The sequence below is a fragment of the Symphalangus syndactylus genome, chromosome 12 (assembly GCF_028878055.3).
Source record: "Symphalangus syndactylus isolate Jambi chromosome 12, NHGRI_mSymSyn1-v2.1_pri, whole genome shotgun sequence".
Taxonomy (NCBI): Eukaryota; Metazoa; Chordata; class Mammalia; order Primates; family Hylobatidae; genus Symphalangus; species Symphalangus syndactylus.
Window position 1 is genome coordinate 61,042,142 of NC_072441.2, and position 18,615 is coordinate 61,060,756.

General features: G+C 39.1%; 1 protein-coding gene across 3 annotated transcripts in view; it reads right to left on the bottom strand.

The window, feature by feature from the left end:
- Window positions 1-4,037: 4,037 nt before the first annotated feature.
- Window positions 4,038-18,615, bottom strand: part of SLC25A24 (solute carrier family 25 member 24) — a 65,155-nt gene continuing 50,577 nt past the window's right edge. For all 3 annotated transcript variants that reach the window (XM_063624394.1, XM_063624395.1, XM_063624396.1), the window contains 4 exons: window positions 17,487-17,594; window positions 12,760-12,927; window positions 8,266-8,416; window positions 4,038-6,049 (listed from right to left, as the gene is read on the bottom strand). In XM_063624394.1, coding sequence (XP_063480464.1) covers window positions 5,865-6,049; window positions 8,266-8,416; window positions 12,760-12,927; window positions 17,487-17,594 — 612 coding nt within the window. In that variant the 3' untranslated portion in view covers window positions 4,038-5,864. The remainder of the gene's footprint in view (window positions 6,050-8,265; window positions 8,417-12,759; window positions 12,928-17,486; window positions 17,595-18,615) is intronic.

Sequence of the window (18,615 nt, forward strand, 5' to 3'; positions counted from 1 at the left end):
ATGACAGTTCCCAGAAACTGAGACATTTTCCATCATTTCCAATGATACTACCCCAAGTGTCCCCCACCCCCCGAGGAGAGACATTTGAATCTTATTTATGGAATACCCTCAAGAAACTGCTGCTATTGCAGCACTAGAAAGCAAGAAATGGAGAGAAATGCATGATGATGTGGGCCCCTCAGAGTCCCCTCTGCTTCCTGGGTTGCTGCCTCCCTGGGCTTCCTCCCCTGCAGCCACACGGGCCTCCTGCAAGTTACTCCCTCCTGTGGCCACTGCATCTGCTTCCCTCTGCTGCCTGGATGCTCTTCCCAGACTCAGTATAGCGCATTCCTGCACCACCTTCAAACAGCACCTCCTCAGTAAAACTTATCTATCTCTGTAAAACTGCAGCCCTGGCCACACCCCCAGCTCTCCCTTCTGCACTTAGCACCATCTGACACACTACATATTTTACTTAATAGTTTATTGTCTGTCTCTCCCCACTAGATAAGAAGTACTGAGTCTTTTGTTCAATGTTGTGACCTCAGCCCACATTGGCTGCTGTATTAGTCCATTTTCACACTGCTGATAAAGACATACCTGAGACTGGGAAGAAAAACAGGTTTCATTGGACTTACAGTTCCACATGGCAGGAGAGGCCTCAAAATCACGGTGGGAGGTGAAAGGCACTTCTTACATGGCAGTGGCAAGAGAAAATGAGGAAGAATCAAAAGTGGAAACCCCTGATAAACCCATCAGATCTCGTGAGACTTATTCACTATCACCAGAATAGCATGGGAAAGACCTGTCTCCATGGTTCAATTATCTCCCCCTGGGTACCTCCCACAACATGTGGGAATTCTGAGAGATACAATTCAAGTTGAGATTTTGGTGGGGACACAGCCAAACCATATCATTCCACCCCTGGCCCTCCAAATCTCATGTCCTCACATTTCAAAACCAATCACGCCTCCAAAAGTTCCCCAAAGTCTTAACTCATTTCATCATTAACCCCAAAAGTCCACAGTCCAAAGTCTCATGTGAGACAAAGCAAGTCCCTTCCACCTATGAGCCTGTAAAATCAAAAGCAAGCAGTTTCTTCCTAGATACAGTGGGGGTACAGTTATTGGGTAAATACAGGCATTCCCAATGGGAGAAATTGGCCAAAACCAAGGGGTTACAGGCCCCATGCAAGTCCGAAATCCAGCAGGGCAAGTTTTTCAGTTCCAAAATGATCTCCTTTGACTCCAGGTCTCACATCCAGGTCATGCTGATGCAAGAAGTGGGTTCCCTTGATCTTGGGCAGCTCCACCCCTGTGGCTCTGCAGGGTACAGCCTTTCCCCCGGCTGCTTTCACAGGCTGGTGTTGAGTGTCTGCAGCTTTTCCAGGCACACAGTACAAGTCATCTGTGGATCTACCATTCTGCGGTCTGGAGGACGGTGGCCCTCTTCTCACAGCCCCACTAGGCAGTGCCCTAGTAGGGACTTTGTGTGGGGGCTCCAACCCCACATTTCCCTTCTGCACTGCCCTAGCAGATGTTCTCCATGAGGGCCCAGCCCGTGCAGCAAACTCTTGCCTGGACATCCAGGCGTTTCCATACATCTTCCGAAATCTAGGTGAAGGTTCCCAAACCTCAGTCCTTGACCTCTTTGCACCCACAGGCTCAACACCATGTGGAAGCTGCCAAGGCTTGGGATTCCACCCTCTGAAGCCACAGCCTGAGCTGTACATTGACTCTTTTCGGCCACGGCTGGGACACGGGGCACCAAGTCCCTAGGCTGCACACAGCATGGGGACCCTGGGCCTGGCCCACAAAACCACTTTTTCCTCCTGGGCCTCTGGGCCTGTGATGGGAGGGGCTGCCATAAAGTCTCTGACATGGCCTGGAGACATTCTCTCCAGGGTCTTAGGGACGAACATTAACAGCTCCTTGCTACTTAAGCACATTTCTATAGCCAGTTTGAATTTCTCCCCAGAAAATGGATTTTTCTTTTCTGTTGCATAGTCAGGCTGCAAATTTTCCAAACTTTTATGCTCTGCTTCCCTTATAAAACTGAATGCCTTTAACAGTACCCAAGTCACTTCTCGAAGGCTTTGCTGCTTAGAAATTTCTTTTGCCAGATACCCTAAATTATCTCTCTCAAGTTCAAAGTTCCACAAATCTCTAGGGCAGGGGCAAAATGCCCCCAGTCTCTTTGCTAAAACATAACAAGAGTCACCTTTGCTCCAGTTCCCAACAAGTTCCTCATCTCCATCCTAAATCACCTCAGCCTGGATTTTATTGTCCATATTGTTTTCAGCATTTTGGGCAAAGCCATTCAACAAGTCTCTAGGAAGTTCAGAACTTTCCCACATTTTCTTGCCTTCTTCTGAGCCCTCCAATCTGTTCCAATCTCTGCCTGTTACCCAGTTCCAAAGTCACTTCCACATTTTCAGGTATCCTTTCAGCAATGCCCCACTCTACAGGTATCAATTTACTGTATTAGTCCATTTTCACATTGCTGATAAAGACATATCCAAGACTGTGCAATTTACAAAAGAAGCCTCATAATCATGGCAGAAGGCAAGGAGGAGCAAGTCACATCTTACCTGGAAGGCAACAGGCAAAGAGAGAGAGAGTTTGTGCAGGGAAACTCCTGTTTTTAAAACCATCAGATCTCATGAGACTCATTCACCATCATGAGAAGAGTGCAGGAGAGACCCACCCCCATAATTCATTCACCTCCCACCAGGTCCTCCCATGACATGTGGGAATTGTGGGAGTTACAATTCAAGATGGTATTTGTATGGGGATAAAGCCAAGCCATAACAGGTGCCTAATAAATGCTCACTGCAAGAACAAGTGAGTGAGTGAATGCTGGTGGAATAAATGCTGAAGTGGCCTGGGGTTAGTGGCTGTGGCTGAGTGTCTGGGTACAGGGCTCTGGGGCCCACTGACAATCATCTTCATTTACACTGTGGTCAGAGAGCTGGTCAGCTTGGACTTGAGCACAGTGGAAGGGGCTGGGGTGGGAGAACATCATAGGATGTGCTCTCCCAGAGAGTGGCCTACATGACTTCAGACTGCTCCACATGTCTCCCAATGAGAGCATATGACAAAGGAGGGTTGCCCCCTCCACAATATTTTTACTCTTTTGGTGCTCTTCTCAAAAAAGGAAGTTCCATGGAACAAAAGGGCTGGCAAAATTCCTATTGAGGGATGAGGAAGCCATGCCACACTTTTACAAATGCAACCTAATGCCAAGCTCAAAGACAAAATATTGTAAAGTACAATCTCTGCTTGCATAAATTTATTCTCTTGACTGGGAGACAAGACTAATAGGCAAGAAACAAATATGGCAGCATTTTTCTAACAAAGGTTTCCTGAGAACAGAGGAGCAGATGCTGGCAACTGCACACAGAGCTGCCTTGTGCAGCTGTGGACAGGGACAGGTGTGTGGGCAGGGAACTGCCAGTGTCTGCTACAGCCATCTCACCTGTCGGGTATCCAGGTAAGCGAGAAGCTTACAGAAATAACTGCTAAGTCATTTCTGACGTCTGGATAGTATTGGAGTTGAAATGCAGAATTTCTCTGCAGTCTTATGTTTTAATTTTTAAATCAAACTTTGGATGTAATCTGCATTATGAAATTTTAAAAAATTACTTACCAGTGAATTCAACTTAGAATTTTTTCCCACAATTTCAAGACAAACTGATACTCCACGGCAAAATGAGCCTGGCCAATCCTGAGGCTCTGGGTCCCCCTTGGTACTGTGAACCCCAGGGCTGTAACTCTAATTGGTAAATGTGGAATTTTGATATCACAAAAAATATCATCTTGTGTCAAAATGCATCACACAGACAATATCTACAAAGGCTGCTCAGGAAAGGCCAAAATGTTTGTAAAGACTACCTGGAGCCAGATGTAAGAAGCATGATTCAAACTGGTGCCAAACATCTAAGCTAGCTAAGCTGCAGGACACAATTTTTGCTTTATTTAAAATTTTTTATAAATAATTCTCAGGAAACTGAGACTTAAGAGTTTTCTCTAAAAAAATAAAAACTGGAAAACAAGTAATTTCAGACACAAATATATATTTTTGATAGAAACTGTAAGTAAATATTCAGTACTACCAGAAATATACTATCTTCAACTCTCAGCTTTTTTCCAAAAGATACAGAATCATTTTTTGGAAAAGAAACAAGATGTACAGACAAATCACATTCATACCTTACAATTTAAATTCATAATGAACAATGAATATTTTCATATTTTCCAGAAGTTTGAAATTTCAAAATTGTTAGCAAAATTATTCATTTCCATAATTTTTATGAGTAAAAATAGAAAGAGCTGATCATGTACCTTAATATTGTCACTTTATATATTACTCAAAAGTACAAATAACCCTTAAAGTAGAATCCCAGGCTTATCATATTATAAAAATACTGAGACATTTATCAAACATAACTAATATAAATGAAACTACGTTTTTAAAAATGTTTCACAAACACCAGTCCATCTTTTCTCTTTGGTTCAGAAAATAAAAGAGGTAGGTTCAAATAAAGAAAATGCCTATTACGTCATTAGATTTTCATTAAAATGCTGGCAATTTATAACAGAAATTATTAGAAGTGAAATGAGTTTAAGAACTAAATTAAAAACTGATAATACCTTCAACTAGTAAATATTTTTCTAAGTTCTAGTCACACAAATAAGAAAAGATAGTCAACTACAAAAATGGCTTTAGTAAAATAAAAAAATGCTTTCATTATTATAAATTAAATCTCCTATATCATACATGTACCTAAAACTTGGGGCAAGAGAGAATATGAATGTATTTGTTTACAAATTGGGCCTTTCATTTAAATATAGGTATCTAATGTATAAGAGTAATACATACTACTATTAATATGTATCTCTCACCTTTGTGCTGCCCATATTGAAAACAGCAAGTTCAAAGATATTCAACAGTGAGGGAGAAATAAGCACGTCATTTGCTCATGATCAACCCACCTCATGCAATTAAAAAAGAAATTTCAGGTTACTAAGAATGGTCCCAAGAAGTCTTTCTGACTAAAACGGAATCTGATTTAAAAGGTAGGACACGAAGAACAAAGGAAAACAAAGATGCTCTTCAGAAGCTGATACAAGTCAAAGGATTTTGTTTCCTGCTATTTTTCAAAGCAATGGCAGGATAAACAGAATCTTTCAAATAAGTTGCCTTGTGTTGATAATTTAACAGTAATATACTGAAAATTAGTGTATAACTCCAGGAACCAAATAATGGTACATGTAAAATGGAAAAGTGCCCGCTGAAATAAATATAATTTCATCACTTCTCTTCAGAAATTCTACCACTGTGTTCATTCCTATTCAGCTGAAAGAGAAATAAGGACATAAACTCTACACTTATTTGGATGCTTTTGCTATACGGTATATTTTAAATGTAATGATTTTCTATTAATGGTTCTACAAGGAAATTTAAAGAAATCTATAAGGACATTCAAAATATATAAAACAAGACATTTAAGTATAAAGGAACCAGCATAAACGTGAACCACCTGAAATAAAGATTAATGATTTATAACTCTACCACACAAAACAAATTTTGTTTAAGCAACCAGATTTTCAGATTTCAGATTCAGGGCAGAGATTTGCAGGATTATTATGAGAAGATAAAGTATAATTGTGTGGCCTTTTCAAAACACATTAAAACTATGATTTTTAACATTTCTGTGTACATATAATTGAGCCCAAAAGTTTGAAGTGACCATTGTTATCATCTTCCCTTTTGTGAAAAAAATGCAGCTTCTTTTGCCATAGACTTGTTTCAACTCGAGGAGAGAAGGTCACTCCAGGGATTGTGGAAAGTTTCAATTATCATGCTAAAGCAAAAATGCAGCCTCATTTCTGGGTTACTCCTAAAGTTTGCTTCATATTTTCATAAACCACATAACTGATGCCTACAGCAGGGAGCACCTTCATGAAGTTTGGGGTGATGCCTCTGTAAAGTCCTGGTATTCCTTCTTTGGAAATGATTCGTCGAAAGAGGCCAACCATGTTCAGCTGTGGGGAACCTTCTAACATGGCTAAAAAATAAAAAAAGAGTGTAATTTAATATTCAAGCATGTTTCATTATTAGTACAGCAAGCAATTATGATTCAGAATGATATTCTAGAATACAGTAAAAGGACAACATTTATTCCAAGGAGCCCAAGACAATATCCCTTTCATGATCCTCTTTGTATAGCACCTAACAATGAGTGTCCTAACTATAGTAATGATGGCAATAATAGTTATTTATTAATTACTATGTTCTAAATACTGGGTTAATTACCTTCCATACCAGTCCTGCAAGGTAAATGTTATATCAATTTTATAAGTGAGCAATTGGAGGCTTAGAAAGATGGAGAAATCTGTCCTAAAAAAGCTAAGTAGAAAATGTTAGGACTGAGATCCAATGGTCTGACTCCAAAGCTGGTATACTTTCCACCACCCCACACTGCTGCTGCTGCCTCCTTCTTACTAGACAAGCACTGAAGAGAGAACAGTTAAATCTCAGGAAGTAAGGGGAGTATGGAAGAAGCTCTGGGAAGTGTGGGAAAAGCACAAGGACCTGGGCCTTGGAAATGACCTCAACAAGCAAGAAGAGAAAGTGAAATCCAGTGTTGCTGGCACAACCAAGACAACAGGAGGAGCACCATGTGCTATGGAGATGCAGCTGATTGTTGTATGTGGTTATTACACAGATAGTGAATAAAGTGGGGCCAGATTATTAAAGGCTTTGAAATTCCCACTAAGAACTTTGGAACTGACACCGAAAGGCTGCAAAGATGTCTGAACAGATGTAAAATGATCAGACTTTTAGGTCAGAAATGACAATCTATCAGCCATAGACAATCTATCAGCCATATCAGCCATGCAAAGTTCTGGATCAGAGCTGGCAGACAGGAGGGTTGGAATCAGACTGCATGTGTCTGAATTCCAGTCCCACTATTTACCACAGGTATAATCTTGTGGGAGTTACTTAATTTCTCTCTGCCCCAGTTGCTCATCTGAAAAATGGGGACAATATTAGTATTTCCATCCCCAAGATGTTATGATGGTGAAATGAGAGAATACACAAGAAACGTGTAGTTCACTACTTTGTGTTTTTCTCTACACCATGACTGTCTCTCAGCTCCTCAAATACGCCACGTTGGTGCCTGCCTCAGTGTCTTCACACATGCTTTCCCTCAGCTGGAATGTTTTCTGTTCCCACTCCACTGGCCTGTGCCCAGCTAACTCCCACTCATCTTTCCAGTCTCAGCTTCACTGACAGCATTCTGCAGCTCCCAAGTTAGGTTACAGCTCCTTGCTCTGTGCTCCCCTAACAAAAGAGGAACTGGTTTAACCAGGTTGTTTACTTGCTGGACATACGTCTTCTCTACTCTACACTGGCAGGGCCACATCTGACTTGTTGACTGCTCTACCCCTAGCATCTGGCAGTGCCTAGAATGAGACAATGGCTCAGGGAGTATTTGCCAGTTAGTGACTGACTGCTTGGCTGGGGTTGCTGTGGCTGGCAATTGGAAGGGAGGTTGGGAATGGAGCTGTAGATGCCCAAGGTGTACTACTTAAGAAAACAATGGATAAGACTGACCAGGGAAAGCACCAAAGAGAAAAGAAAGGCATTTAAATGCATACTTTAATCGAGTGGGGATAGCAATAAAAGCCAGCAAATGGTAAAAGTTATCAGTGGGCTGGCAGAACAACCAGGATGGTACAGTGTAATCAAAGCCAACAAAGGAGACAGCGTCACAGTGAGGAGGAATCACAGCTCAAAACTTGTAGTGTCTACGCAACACTAAAAAATGATTCCAGCCACCATTTCCCAAAAATTTAACAAACCCAAGATGCTTTATTTATATTGTTGGTAATTCTTACAACACTGTACAATTTTCATTCCCATTAAAAACCCCAAGAAGTCTGAGGCAAGGATCTGAACCCAAATCCATCAGATACTAAAGCTTATAATCTTAAAACGTGCATGTAACACAGTCAAAAAAATAGTCCTCTGTTTATGTATAAGGCATATGTATGCATACAGTACATATGCAATGCTTCTGTCACATTAAAATTTCAGGACGAGGGAGCATTTAGAAAAAGAATTTCTGAAAAGATTCCTTAAGGAGGCAATAATGAAAAAATGGTTGAGAAATACTGTCTTAAAACTACAGTCTGCATCTTAGTAGAACTTGGAGTTCTAAAAGCACATTACTGGTGCAGCACTTTGATCGGTGTGGTTCTGTAATCAAAAATTCACCTTGAGCCTGCATGCGAGTTCTCACCAAAGCCAGTGGGTAGCTGGCCAGCTGACCACAGGTGCTGGATAAGGCACCGCATCCCAGCAACACCATGACTCCAGGGTTTACAGAATCTTTTGCAAAATTATCCAGCCAATAGGACTTCAAGAGCTGCCAGAGAAATAAAGAAGAAAAATAATTAACGAACTCTACAACTTCAGTGTAAACATTTTCACAGCTATGCTCAACCTCATGAGAAACCCCATTTCTGCAGGATGAGGCCACGCATTTGCAGAAGCAGCAGGCACTGTAGAAGGCAGCGGCTCTGTGGAGAGGTGGGAGGCCACTGGGGATGCAGAACACAAGAGATTTGCACCAGTTACTGACATTCTTCTAAACAAATGTGAACTGCGTACCAAACGCTGCAGGACCTAAAGAACACCTCTTATGGTGAGTATTAATAAAATAATATAATTCTACTAATTGTATCTCATTTTACACATTACATATATTTCATTTGGGCCTTACAAAAACTCTGACATAAATCTACTATTCTGATTTTAGAAATGAGGAAAATTCATCTCAGCGGAGTTTTTGTTTGTTTTTTTGAGATGGAGTCTCGCTCTTGTCACCCAGGCTGTAGTGCAGTGGCCCAATCTCTGCTCACTGCAACCTCTGCCTCCCAGGTTCAAGCGATTCTTCTGCCTCAGCCTCCTGAGTAGCTTGGATTACAGGCACCCACACCCACAACCACGCCCTACTGTTAGTAGAGACAGGGCTTCGCCATGTTGGCCAGGCTGATCTCAAACTCCTGATCTCAGGTGATCCACCCGCCTCGGCCTCCCAAAGTGCTGAGATTATAGGCATGAGCCACCACACCAGGCCCAGAGTTTTTTAAGAAGGACTCAGAACCAGGCGTGCTGATCAAAAGGCCATACTTTATCCCCTATTACTCTAGGTCCCTGTATTTCATTAGAAGGCAATAATTAGGATAAACTGTATAAAATATATATGATAATCAACTTTTTAAACATAAGATACTTTAAGTATAAGATATATGTTAGTATGTTATATAACTAGTTTAACTTTTTAATTTTTTAATCCTGTAAGACTAAAAATTTTAAATCCTACAGGATTAAAAAATTATCTCAATGGATTAAAAAATCCATTGAGTGCATTTCTCGATGGAAATCTTGCAGGTTAGAAGGAAATGGAATGTTATATTCTATGTTTTGAAACTTAAAAAAACTGCCAAACAAAAATACTGCATGGGCAAAACTGCCCTTCAAAAAAGGAGAAATTAAGACTGTCCCTGACAAACAAAAGCTGATACAGCCTATCCCCACTAGACCAGCCCTACAAGAAAGGCTAAAAGGAGAAACAAAAGGATCATAAATAGCAATACAAAACCACAAAACATGAAACTCTATGGTAAAGGTCAATATTTAGAATATTATAAAATCCTATAGTATTGTAATGAAGGTATATAAATAACTTGAAAATCTAAATTTCAAAAACAAAATTTAAACAGAATTTAAAGAAGAAAAGCATAAAAAGTAACTATAAATCTATGTTAAGGATATACAATATCAAAAGACATAAAGTTGGTGGGGAGGAGGTGAAAGATGTAAAGAAATAGAGTTTTATATACCACTGAAGTTAAGTTGTAAACAGCTTAAAATAAGTTGCTGTAACTTTAGTATGTTTTATGTAGTTGTAATGGTAACCACAAAAATAGCATCTATAGAATGCACACAAAGGGAAATGAGAAAGGAATCAAAACATATCACTACCAAAAAAAAATTAACAAAACACAAAAGAAGCCAGGAAGAGAGGAAGGGAAAGACAAAGACGCCACAGGACAAAGATAAAAGGCAGCTAGCCAAATGACAACAGTAAGTCCTTCCCTATCGGTAATTGCTTTAAATATAAATGGATTTAATCCCCCAATTAAAAGATATAAATTGCTGAGTGAATAACACATACAGAATCAACTATACCTTATCTATGAGACTCACTTTAGATCTAAGGACACACATAAGCTGAAAGTGAAAGGATGGAAAAAGATATTCCATAAAAACGGGAACCCAAAGAGAGCAGGGGTGGCCATAATTACATCAGACAAAATAGACCTTAAGACACAAACTGTCACAAGAGACAAAGATGGACATTACATAATGATAAATGGGTCATTTTACCAGGAAGAAAGAATAATTATAACTATATATGGACCTAATATTAACCTCCAAAATATATGAAGCAAACACTTATGGAACTGAAGGGAGGAATAAACAGCAACACAGTAATAGTAGGAGACTTCACTACCCCACTTAATAGTGTTGGGGAGGACATGGAGAAATTGGAATCTTGGTGTACATTGACAGAAATGTTAAAAAACAAAAAGGTCTAGTTACTATGGAAAATGACATGGAGGTTCCTCAAAAACTTAAAAATAGAACTACCATTTGACCCAGAAATTCCACTTCTGAGTGTATGTCAAAAAGAACTGAAAACAGTATCTTGAAGAGATATTTGCACAACCATGTTCACTGCAGCACTATTCACAATAGCCAAGATGTAGAAACAACCCAAATGCCCATCAACAGATGAATAAAGAAAATGTGATACATATACCCAACGACATATTATTCAGCCTTAAAAACAAAAAAGTCCTGTCATATGCTATCATATGGATGAATCTTGAGGAAACTATGTTGCATGAAATAAGCCAGTCACGAAAAGAGAAATACCACGATTTCACTTATACAAGGTATTTAATGTAATCAAACTCATAAAACGAGAAAGTAGGTTACACAGCGCTGGGGTGAAGGGGAAATTGGGAGCTGTTGTTTAATGAGTGTAGAGTTTAAGCTTTGAGAAGTGAACAGTTCTAGAGATCTGTTGCACAACAAACCACAGACAGTTAACACTTACTGTACTATATATTTAAAAATGGTTAAAATCATAAACTTTATGTTCTGTGTTTTTAATCACAATTTTTTTAAAAACTCAGCACAAGAAGTAAAGTCCTAAACCATGATACCACCTCACACCTAAGAGGATGACTGTAATAAAAATAAGCTTTTTTAAAATGGAAATTGTTAGTAAGGATGTGGAAAAACTGGAACCTTTGTATGTTGCTGGTGAGAATGTAAATGGTGCAGCCACTATGGAAAACAGTCTGATAGTTCCTAAAAGCTAAACACAGAATGACCATACGGCTCAGCAATTCCATTCCGAGACATACACCCAAAGGAATTGAAGGCATAGACTCGAACAGATATGCAGATGCCAGTGTTCACTGCAGCATTATTCACAATATTGAAAAAGTAGGAATAATCCAAATGTTCTTCAACAGATGAAGGACTAAACAAAATGTGGTATATACACATAATGGAATATTACTCAGCCATGAAAAGAAATGAAGTTCTGATACATGCTACAACATGAACAACCCTTAAAGACATTATGCTAAGAGTAATAAATCAGACACAAAGAGAAAAATACTGTATGATTCTACTTATAAGATATCTTGAATGGGTAAATTCCTAGACATAGAAAGCAGATTAGAGGTTACCAAGGGTTTGAGTTAGGGAGGGTAGGAAGTTATTGCTTAAAGGTTAAGGTGTTTCTGTTTGGAGTGAGGAAAAGGATTTGGAAATAGTGTTGATGGTTGCACAATATTGTGAATGTAATTAATGCCACTGAATTGTACACTTAAAATGAGTAAAATGGCAAATTTTATATTTTATCATAATTTTTTAAAATTATGTAAGAAGCCAAAAACCATTTGCTTGTACACTTCAAATGAGTGAAATGTAAGGAATATGAACTAAATCTCAATAAAGCTCTTTAAAAAAAAAAGCCGAGTCTTCTTTTCATTACACATTCCACTCTTCCTCTACGCTGTAGCTTAGGTCCCATCCTAACATGCACCCTGGCTCATGTTTATCGCAGCACAGATAACCACACTGGGTTTTAGTCGTTTGTTTGTCTCCCCCACAAGACCTTCAGTTTCTTCAAGGCACACACTGAGTCCTTTGAATCCCCAGATCCAGTGTCTAACCCAGTGGTTTGTATAGTGTGTGCTCAATAATTGTTTGTGAGATTCATAAATTATTAAATGATTTAGACTGCAGGGTTGATCCAAGATTTGTATTCTTTCATACAAGGAATGAAACTGTATTACTCACGTTAGTCACATTAGTCACTTGGCTTAATGTCAGATTTTTGCAAATCCAAAACAAAAGGAACTTACTTGCTTTTTTTATCTTCCCTGAAAAAAATCTCTAGAACCACCTTTTAAGGTGAACAAAATCAATTCCCAAGAAAATCTAATACAAAAGTGACCCCATGCATATTCACACTCAAGTTACTTGAAAGTTCAAATAACACATGCTTGAATTTACTTCTGGTCACACAGTTTTCTGGTATATATCTACTTCTTCACATAAAGTCCAATTCTAAAAAGATCTAACTGCATTTTCCGATTCAAAAGATGTCTATAAACTCACCTCATACACAGCAAGATCTATGCCTGCATAAGGTATGATACCTAATAAATTGGGAACATAGCCCTTGTAAAAAGCTCCCAAGCCTTCATGTTTCAAAATCTTCTTGGCACAATCATATATTCCAGAGTATTGCCCAGTTTTGCCTACAGCCAGCCTGGTTTTCATAACCTGAATATAAAAAAAACAAAATATGATTGTTCATATTAACTCTATCATCATGGAATTCAAACGAAGTAATTTTACATAGAACAAATACCTAGCACATACTGTCACTTAAAAGACTGTACAATTTGTTGATACATTCTCCTTCACGTATGACCTCTATTGAGGGGCAAAGACCACAGCCAGAGAGACCCGTTTACTGCAAGGAGGATCTGATGAAGGAAGTGACCAAGGAAATGGAAGCAAGATAATCTATTGATGTCTTAACAAAACTGACTGGTGACCACCTGCGTCTGGAAGGTGAGGGAAATGGTAGTATAAAGGATAACCCCAGTACTTCTAGCTTGGAACACAGGATGGGGCAGTGGGGAGTTGGGAAGGTGATACTATTAACTGATATGGAGGATATGAGAGGAAAAATAGGTATTAAGATTTTTTTGAGAGGTGTGTGGAGTAATATGAACAATCATATTAAGATGCTTGAAAAAAAGCTATATTAGCAGGCATACCACACACCGGTGAAAATTGTATTTATCTTGCTTAAGTCTTATCAGTTACTAAAAACCCCTCTGCTGTATCAATAAATTCCACATCTACAATATTATTTTTGCTATAAAGCAGTAGTTGGAAAACTTTTCCTGTAAAGACTAAATAATAAAATATTTGTCATTGCAAGCCTAAAATATTAGGTCTCGGTTGTACGTTACTTTTCTTTTCTTTTGTTTTTGCCTACTTTTTAAAAATTATACTTTAAGTTCTGGGATACATGTGCAGAATGTGCAGGTTTGTTACACAGGTATACACGTGCCATGGTGGTTTGCTGCACCCATCAACCCATCATCTACATTAGGTAATTCTCCTAATGCTATTCCTCCCCTAGCCCCTCGCTCCCAAAAAGGCCCCCATGTGTGATGTTCCCCTCCCTGTGTCCATGTGTTCTCATTGTTCAACTCCCACTTATGAGTGAGAACATGTGGTGTTTGGTTTTCTGTTCCTGTGTTAGTTTGCTGAGAATGATGGCTTCCAGCTTCATCCATGTCCCTACAAAGGACATGAACTCATCCTTGTTTATGGCTACATAGTATTCCATGGTGTATATGTGCCACATTTTCTTTATCTAGTCTATCACTGATGGGCATTTGGGTTGGTTCCAAGTCTTTGCTATTGTGAATAGTAATGCAATAAACACATGTGTGCATCTGTCTTTATAGTAGAATAATCTATAATCCTTTGAGTATATAACCAGTAATGGGATTGTTGGGTCAAATGGTATTTCTGGTTCTAGATCCTTGAGGAATCGCCACACTGTCTTCCACAATGGTTGAACTAATTTACACTCCCACCAACAGTGTAAAAGCATTCCTATTACTCCACATCTTTGCCAGCATCTGTTGTTTCCTGACTTTTTAACTAACTGGCGTGAGATGGTATGTCATTGTGGTTTTGATTTGCATTTCTCTAACAACCAGGGATGATGAGCCTTTTCTCATATGTTTGTTGGCTGCATAAATGTCTTCTTATGAGAAGTGTCTGTTCATATCCTTCACCCACTTTTTGATGGGGTTTTTTTTTCTTGTAAATTTGTTTAAGTTCCTTATAGATTCTGGATATTAGCCCTTTGTCAGATGGATAGATTGCAAAATTTTTCTCCCATTCTGTAGGTTGCCAGTTTACTCTGATGATAGTTTCTTTTGCTGTGCAGAAGATCTTTAGTTTAATTAGATCCCATTTGTCAATTTTGGCTTTTGTTGCCATTGCTTTTGTGATTCAGTCATGAAGTCTTTGTCCATGCCTATGTCCTGAATGGTACTGCCTAGGTTTTCTTCTAGGGATTTTATAGTTTTGGGTCTTATGTTTAAAACCTTAATCTATCTCGAGTTAATTTTTGTATAAGGTGTAAGGAAGGGGTCCAGTTTCAGTTTTCTGCATATGGCTAGCCAGTTTTCCCAATGCCATTTATTAAATAAGGAATCCTTTCACCATTGCTTGTTTTGGTCAAAGATCAGATGGTTGCAGATGTGTGGTGTTATTTCTGAGGCCTCTGTTCTGTTCCATTGATCTATATATCTGTTTTGGTACCAGTACCATGCTATTTTGGTTACTGTAGCCTTGTAGTATGTTTGAAGTCAGGTAGCATGATGCCTCCAGCTTCGTTCTTTTTGCTTAGGATTGTCTTGGCTATACGGGCTCTTTTTTGGTTTCATATGAAATTTAAGGTAGTTTTTTCTAATTCTGTGAAGAAATTCAATGTTAGCTTGATGGGGATATCATTGAATCTACAAATTACTTTGGGCAGTATGGCCATTTTCATGATATTGATTCTTCCTATCCATGAGCATGGAATGTTTTTCCATTTGTTTGTGTCCTCTCTTATTTCCTTGAGCAGTGGTTTATAGTTCTCCTTGAACAGGTCCTTCACATCCCTTGTAAGTTGTATTCCGAGGTATTTTATTCTCTTTGTAGCAATTGTGAATGGGAGTTCACTCGTGATTTGGCTCTCTGTTTGTCTATTATTGGTAAATAGGAATGCTAGTGATTTTTGCACATTGATTTTGTACCCTGAGACTTCGCTTGAAGTTGTTTATCAGCTTAAGGAGATTTTGGGCTGAGACGAGGAGGTTTTCTAAATATACAATCATGTCATCTGCAAACAGAGACAATTTGACTTCCTCTCCTCCTATCTGAATACCCTTTATTCTTTATCCTGCCGGATTGCCCTAGCCAGAACTTCCAATACTGTGTTGAATAGGAGTGGTGACAGAGGACATCCTTGTCTTGTGCTGGTTTTCAAAGGGAATGCTTCCAGCATTTGCCCATTCAGTATGATATTGGCTGTGGGTTTGTCATAAACAGCTCTTATTATTTTGTTATACATCCCATCAATAACTAGTTTAGTGAGAGTTTTTAACATGAAGTGGTGTTGAATGTTATCAAAGGCCTTTTCTGCATCTATTGAGATAATCATGTGGTTTTTGTCACTGGTTCTGTTTATTGATGAATTCTGTTATATTGATTTGCATATGTTGAATAGCCTTGCATCCCAGGGATGAAGCCAACTTGATCATGGTGGATAAACTTTTGGATGTGCTGCTGGATTCAGTTTGCCAGTATTTTATTGAGGATTTTCACATTGATGTTCATCAGGGATATTGGCCTGAAATTTTCTATTTTGGTTGTGTCTCTGCCAGGTTTTAGTGTCAGAATGATACTGCCCTCATAAAATGAGTTAAGGAGGAGTCTCTCTTTTTCTATTGTTTGGAATATTTTCAGAAGGAATGGTATCAGCTCCTCTTTGTATCTCTGGTAGAATTTGGCTATGAATCTGTCTGGTCCTGGGTTTTTCTTGGTTGGTAGGTTATTAATTACTGCCTCAATTTTAGAACATGTTATTGGTCTATACAGGGATTCCGCTTCTTCCTAGTTTAGTCTTGGGAGCATGTATATGTCCAGGAATTTATCCATTTCTTCTAGATTTTCTAGTTTATTTGCATAGAGATGTTTATAGCATTCACTGATGGTAGTTTGTATTTCTGTGGGATCAGTGGTGATATCCCCTTTATCATTTTTTATTGTGTCTATTTGATTCTCCTCTCTTTTCTTCTTTATTATTCTGGCTAGTTGTCTATTTTGTTAAACTTTTCATAAAACCAGCTCCTGGATTCATTGATTTTTTGAAGGGTTTTTCGTGTCTCTATCTCCTTCAGTTCTGCTCTCATCTTAGTTATTTCTTGTCTTCTGCTATCTTTTGAATTTGTTTGCTCTTGCTTCTCTAGTTCTTTTAATTGTGATATTAGGGTGTCGATTTTAGATCTTTCTCGCTTTATCCTGTGTTGCCCACTTTTTAAAAATGTAAAAGGCATTCTCAGCTCAAGGGCTGTACAAAACAGTCCATAGGTCTGTGTTTTGCCAACCTATGCACTAATGAAAGGATGTCTAATTAGGATAACTACCACATAATCAAATCCTGAGATTCCATTATTAAATTTATGGTACAGAAACTCTTTGGACAGGAATGGCAGCCAGCCTCTAAAGTGGCAGCCAGCCTCTAAAGTGACCCCAATGGTATTTGTCTCCTGTTATTAACACCATTATACCGTCCCCTCCCACACTCTACCAGGGTTGGTCTGTGTGATCAATGGAATACAGCAGAAGAGGCAAAAGATATCAGCTTTCATCTTCGGCACTCTCTCTCTCTCCCTGTTGGATCACTGACTCTAGGGAAGCCAGCTACTGTGTTTTGAGGATACTGAGGAAGCCTACAGAAAGGCTCATGTGATAAGGAACTGACGTTTCCAGCCAATAGCCAGTGAGGCCTGGCAGCAACATGAGTGAGCTTGGAATCTGCCCCCAGCTGATTCCAAGCTCTGACTACCATCTTGACAGTGGGCTGTGAAAAACCCTGAGCCAGAGGCACCCAGCTAAGCTGCTCCCAGATTCCTGACCCATAGAAACTGTGCGATGATAAATGCTTGTTTTAAACTGTTAATTTTGGGATAACTTGTTAGAGAGCAATAGACAACCAACATGAACACCACCACACAGTCAGACTTCACAATGGTACTCACCTCCATTGGATATATAAAAGTCTGTGCAGTTGCTCCAGCCATGGAACCAGAAATAAATCTCTCAAATGTTCCTATTTTTTGTCCTTCTTCAGTAAGCAACTTCTTGTACTGTATAAATAAGTTTTAAAATGCACATTACTACCTGCCGTGGACTGAGCTGCACCCCCACCAAATTCATATGTTGAAGCTGTAACCTCCCATGTGATGGTATTAGGAGATAAGGCTTCTGGAGGTAATTAGGGTTATGAGGTCATGAGGATGGAGCTGTCATGACAGGATCAGTGTTCTTGTAAGAGCAGACACCAGAGAGCTCACTCTCTCTCTCCCCCATCACGTGTGCACCAAGATAAGACCATGTGAGCACACACCAGCTGTCTACAAGCTGAGAAAAGAACCCTCGCTAGAAATCAAACTGGCTTGGCCCTTGATCTTAGGCTTTCCAGCCTCTGAAACTGTGAGAAATAAATTTCCGTTGTTGATTCCACACACTCTGTGGTATTTCATGGCAGCCCAAGCCAACTAGACAATCCTAGAATACAAATCAGCTCCTAGAAATCAATAAATTGACAAATGTGATGATGTTTCTTGAAATGTATACACTACATTAATAATACATAGCAGAAGAGAAAGCCTAAATGCTAATACACGCAGTTACTGGACAGTGGTGTTCAAGTCAGATTTCCACAAAACACAGATGTCTCCCAAATTGGACCAAGTTGCTCCTTTGCTGAAACAGCATAACAGCATTCTTCCCCAGATGTACAGAAAATACAAGGTTAATCAAGTTTTCACAATGTTTGGATATTTTCCCCACAGTTTTTAAAAGATGAGTTTATTTTCACCAGTGCAAATAAAATGAATAAATAGGTGACAAATAAATGTTAACAAAACAATTTATAAAAACAGTTTTTGTAGGTAATACATAGAATTATACTAACCTATCAAGCCCAGCATCTCCCTGGCTATCAGTACTAAAATGACCCAACATAGCTAACTGGACCAAGGATGTAAATATGACCCCAATACAGCCAAAATAGTAACTGGCCAGGATATTAATATCAACGGATTGAGAGTCAGGCAGACCTGGGCTGGAACCCCAGAGCCACGTGGCCTCGAGCAAGTTCATAAA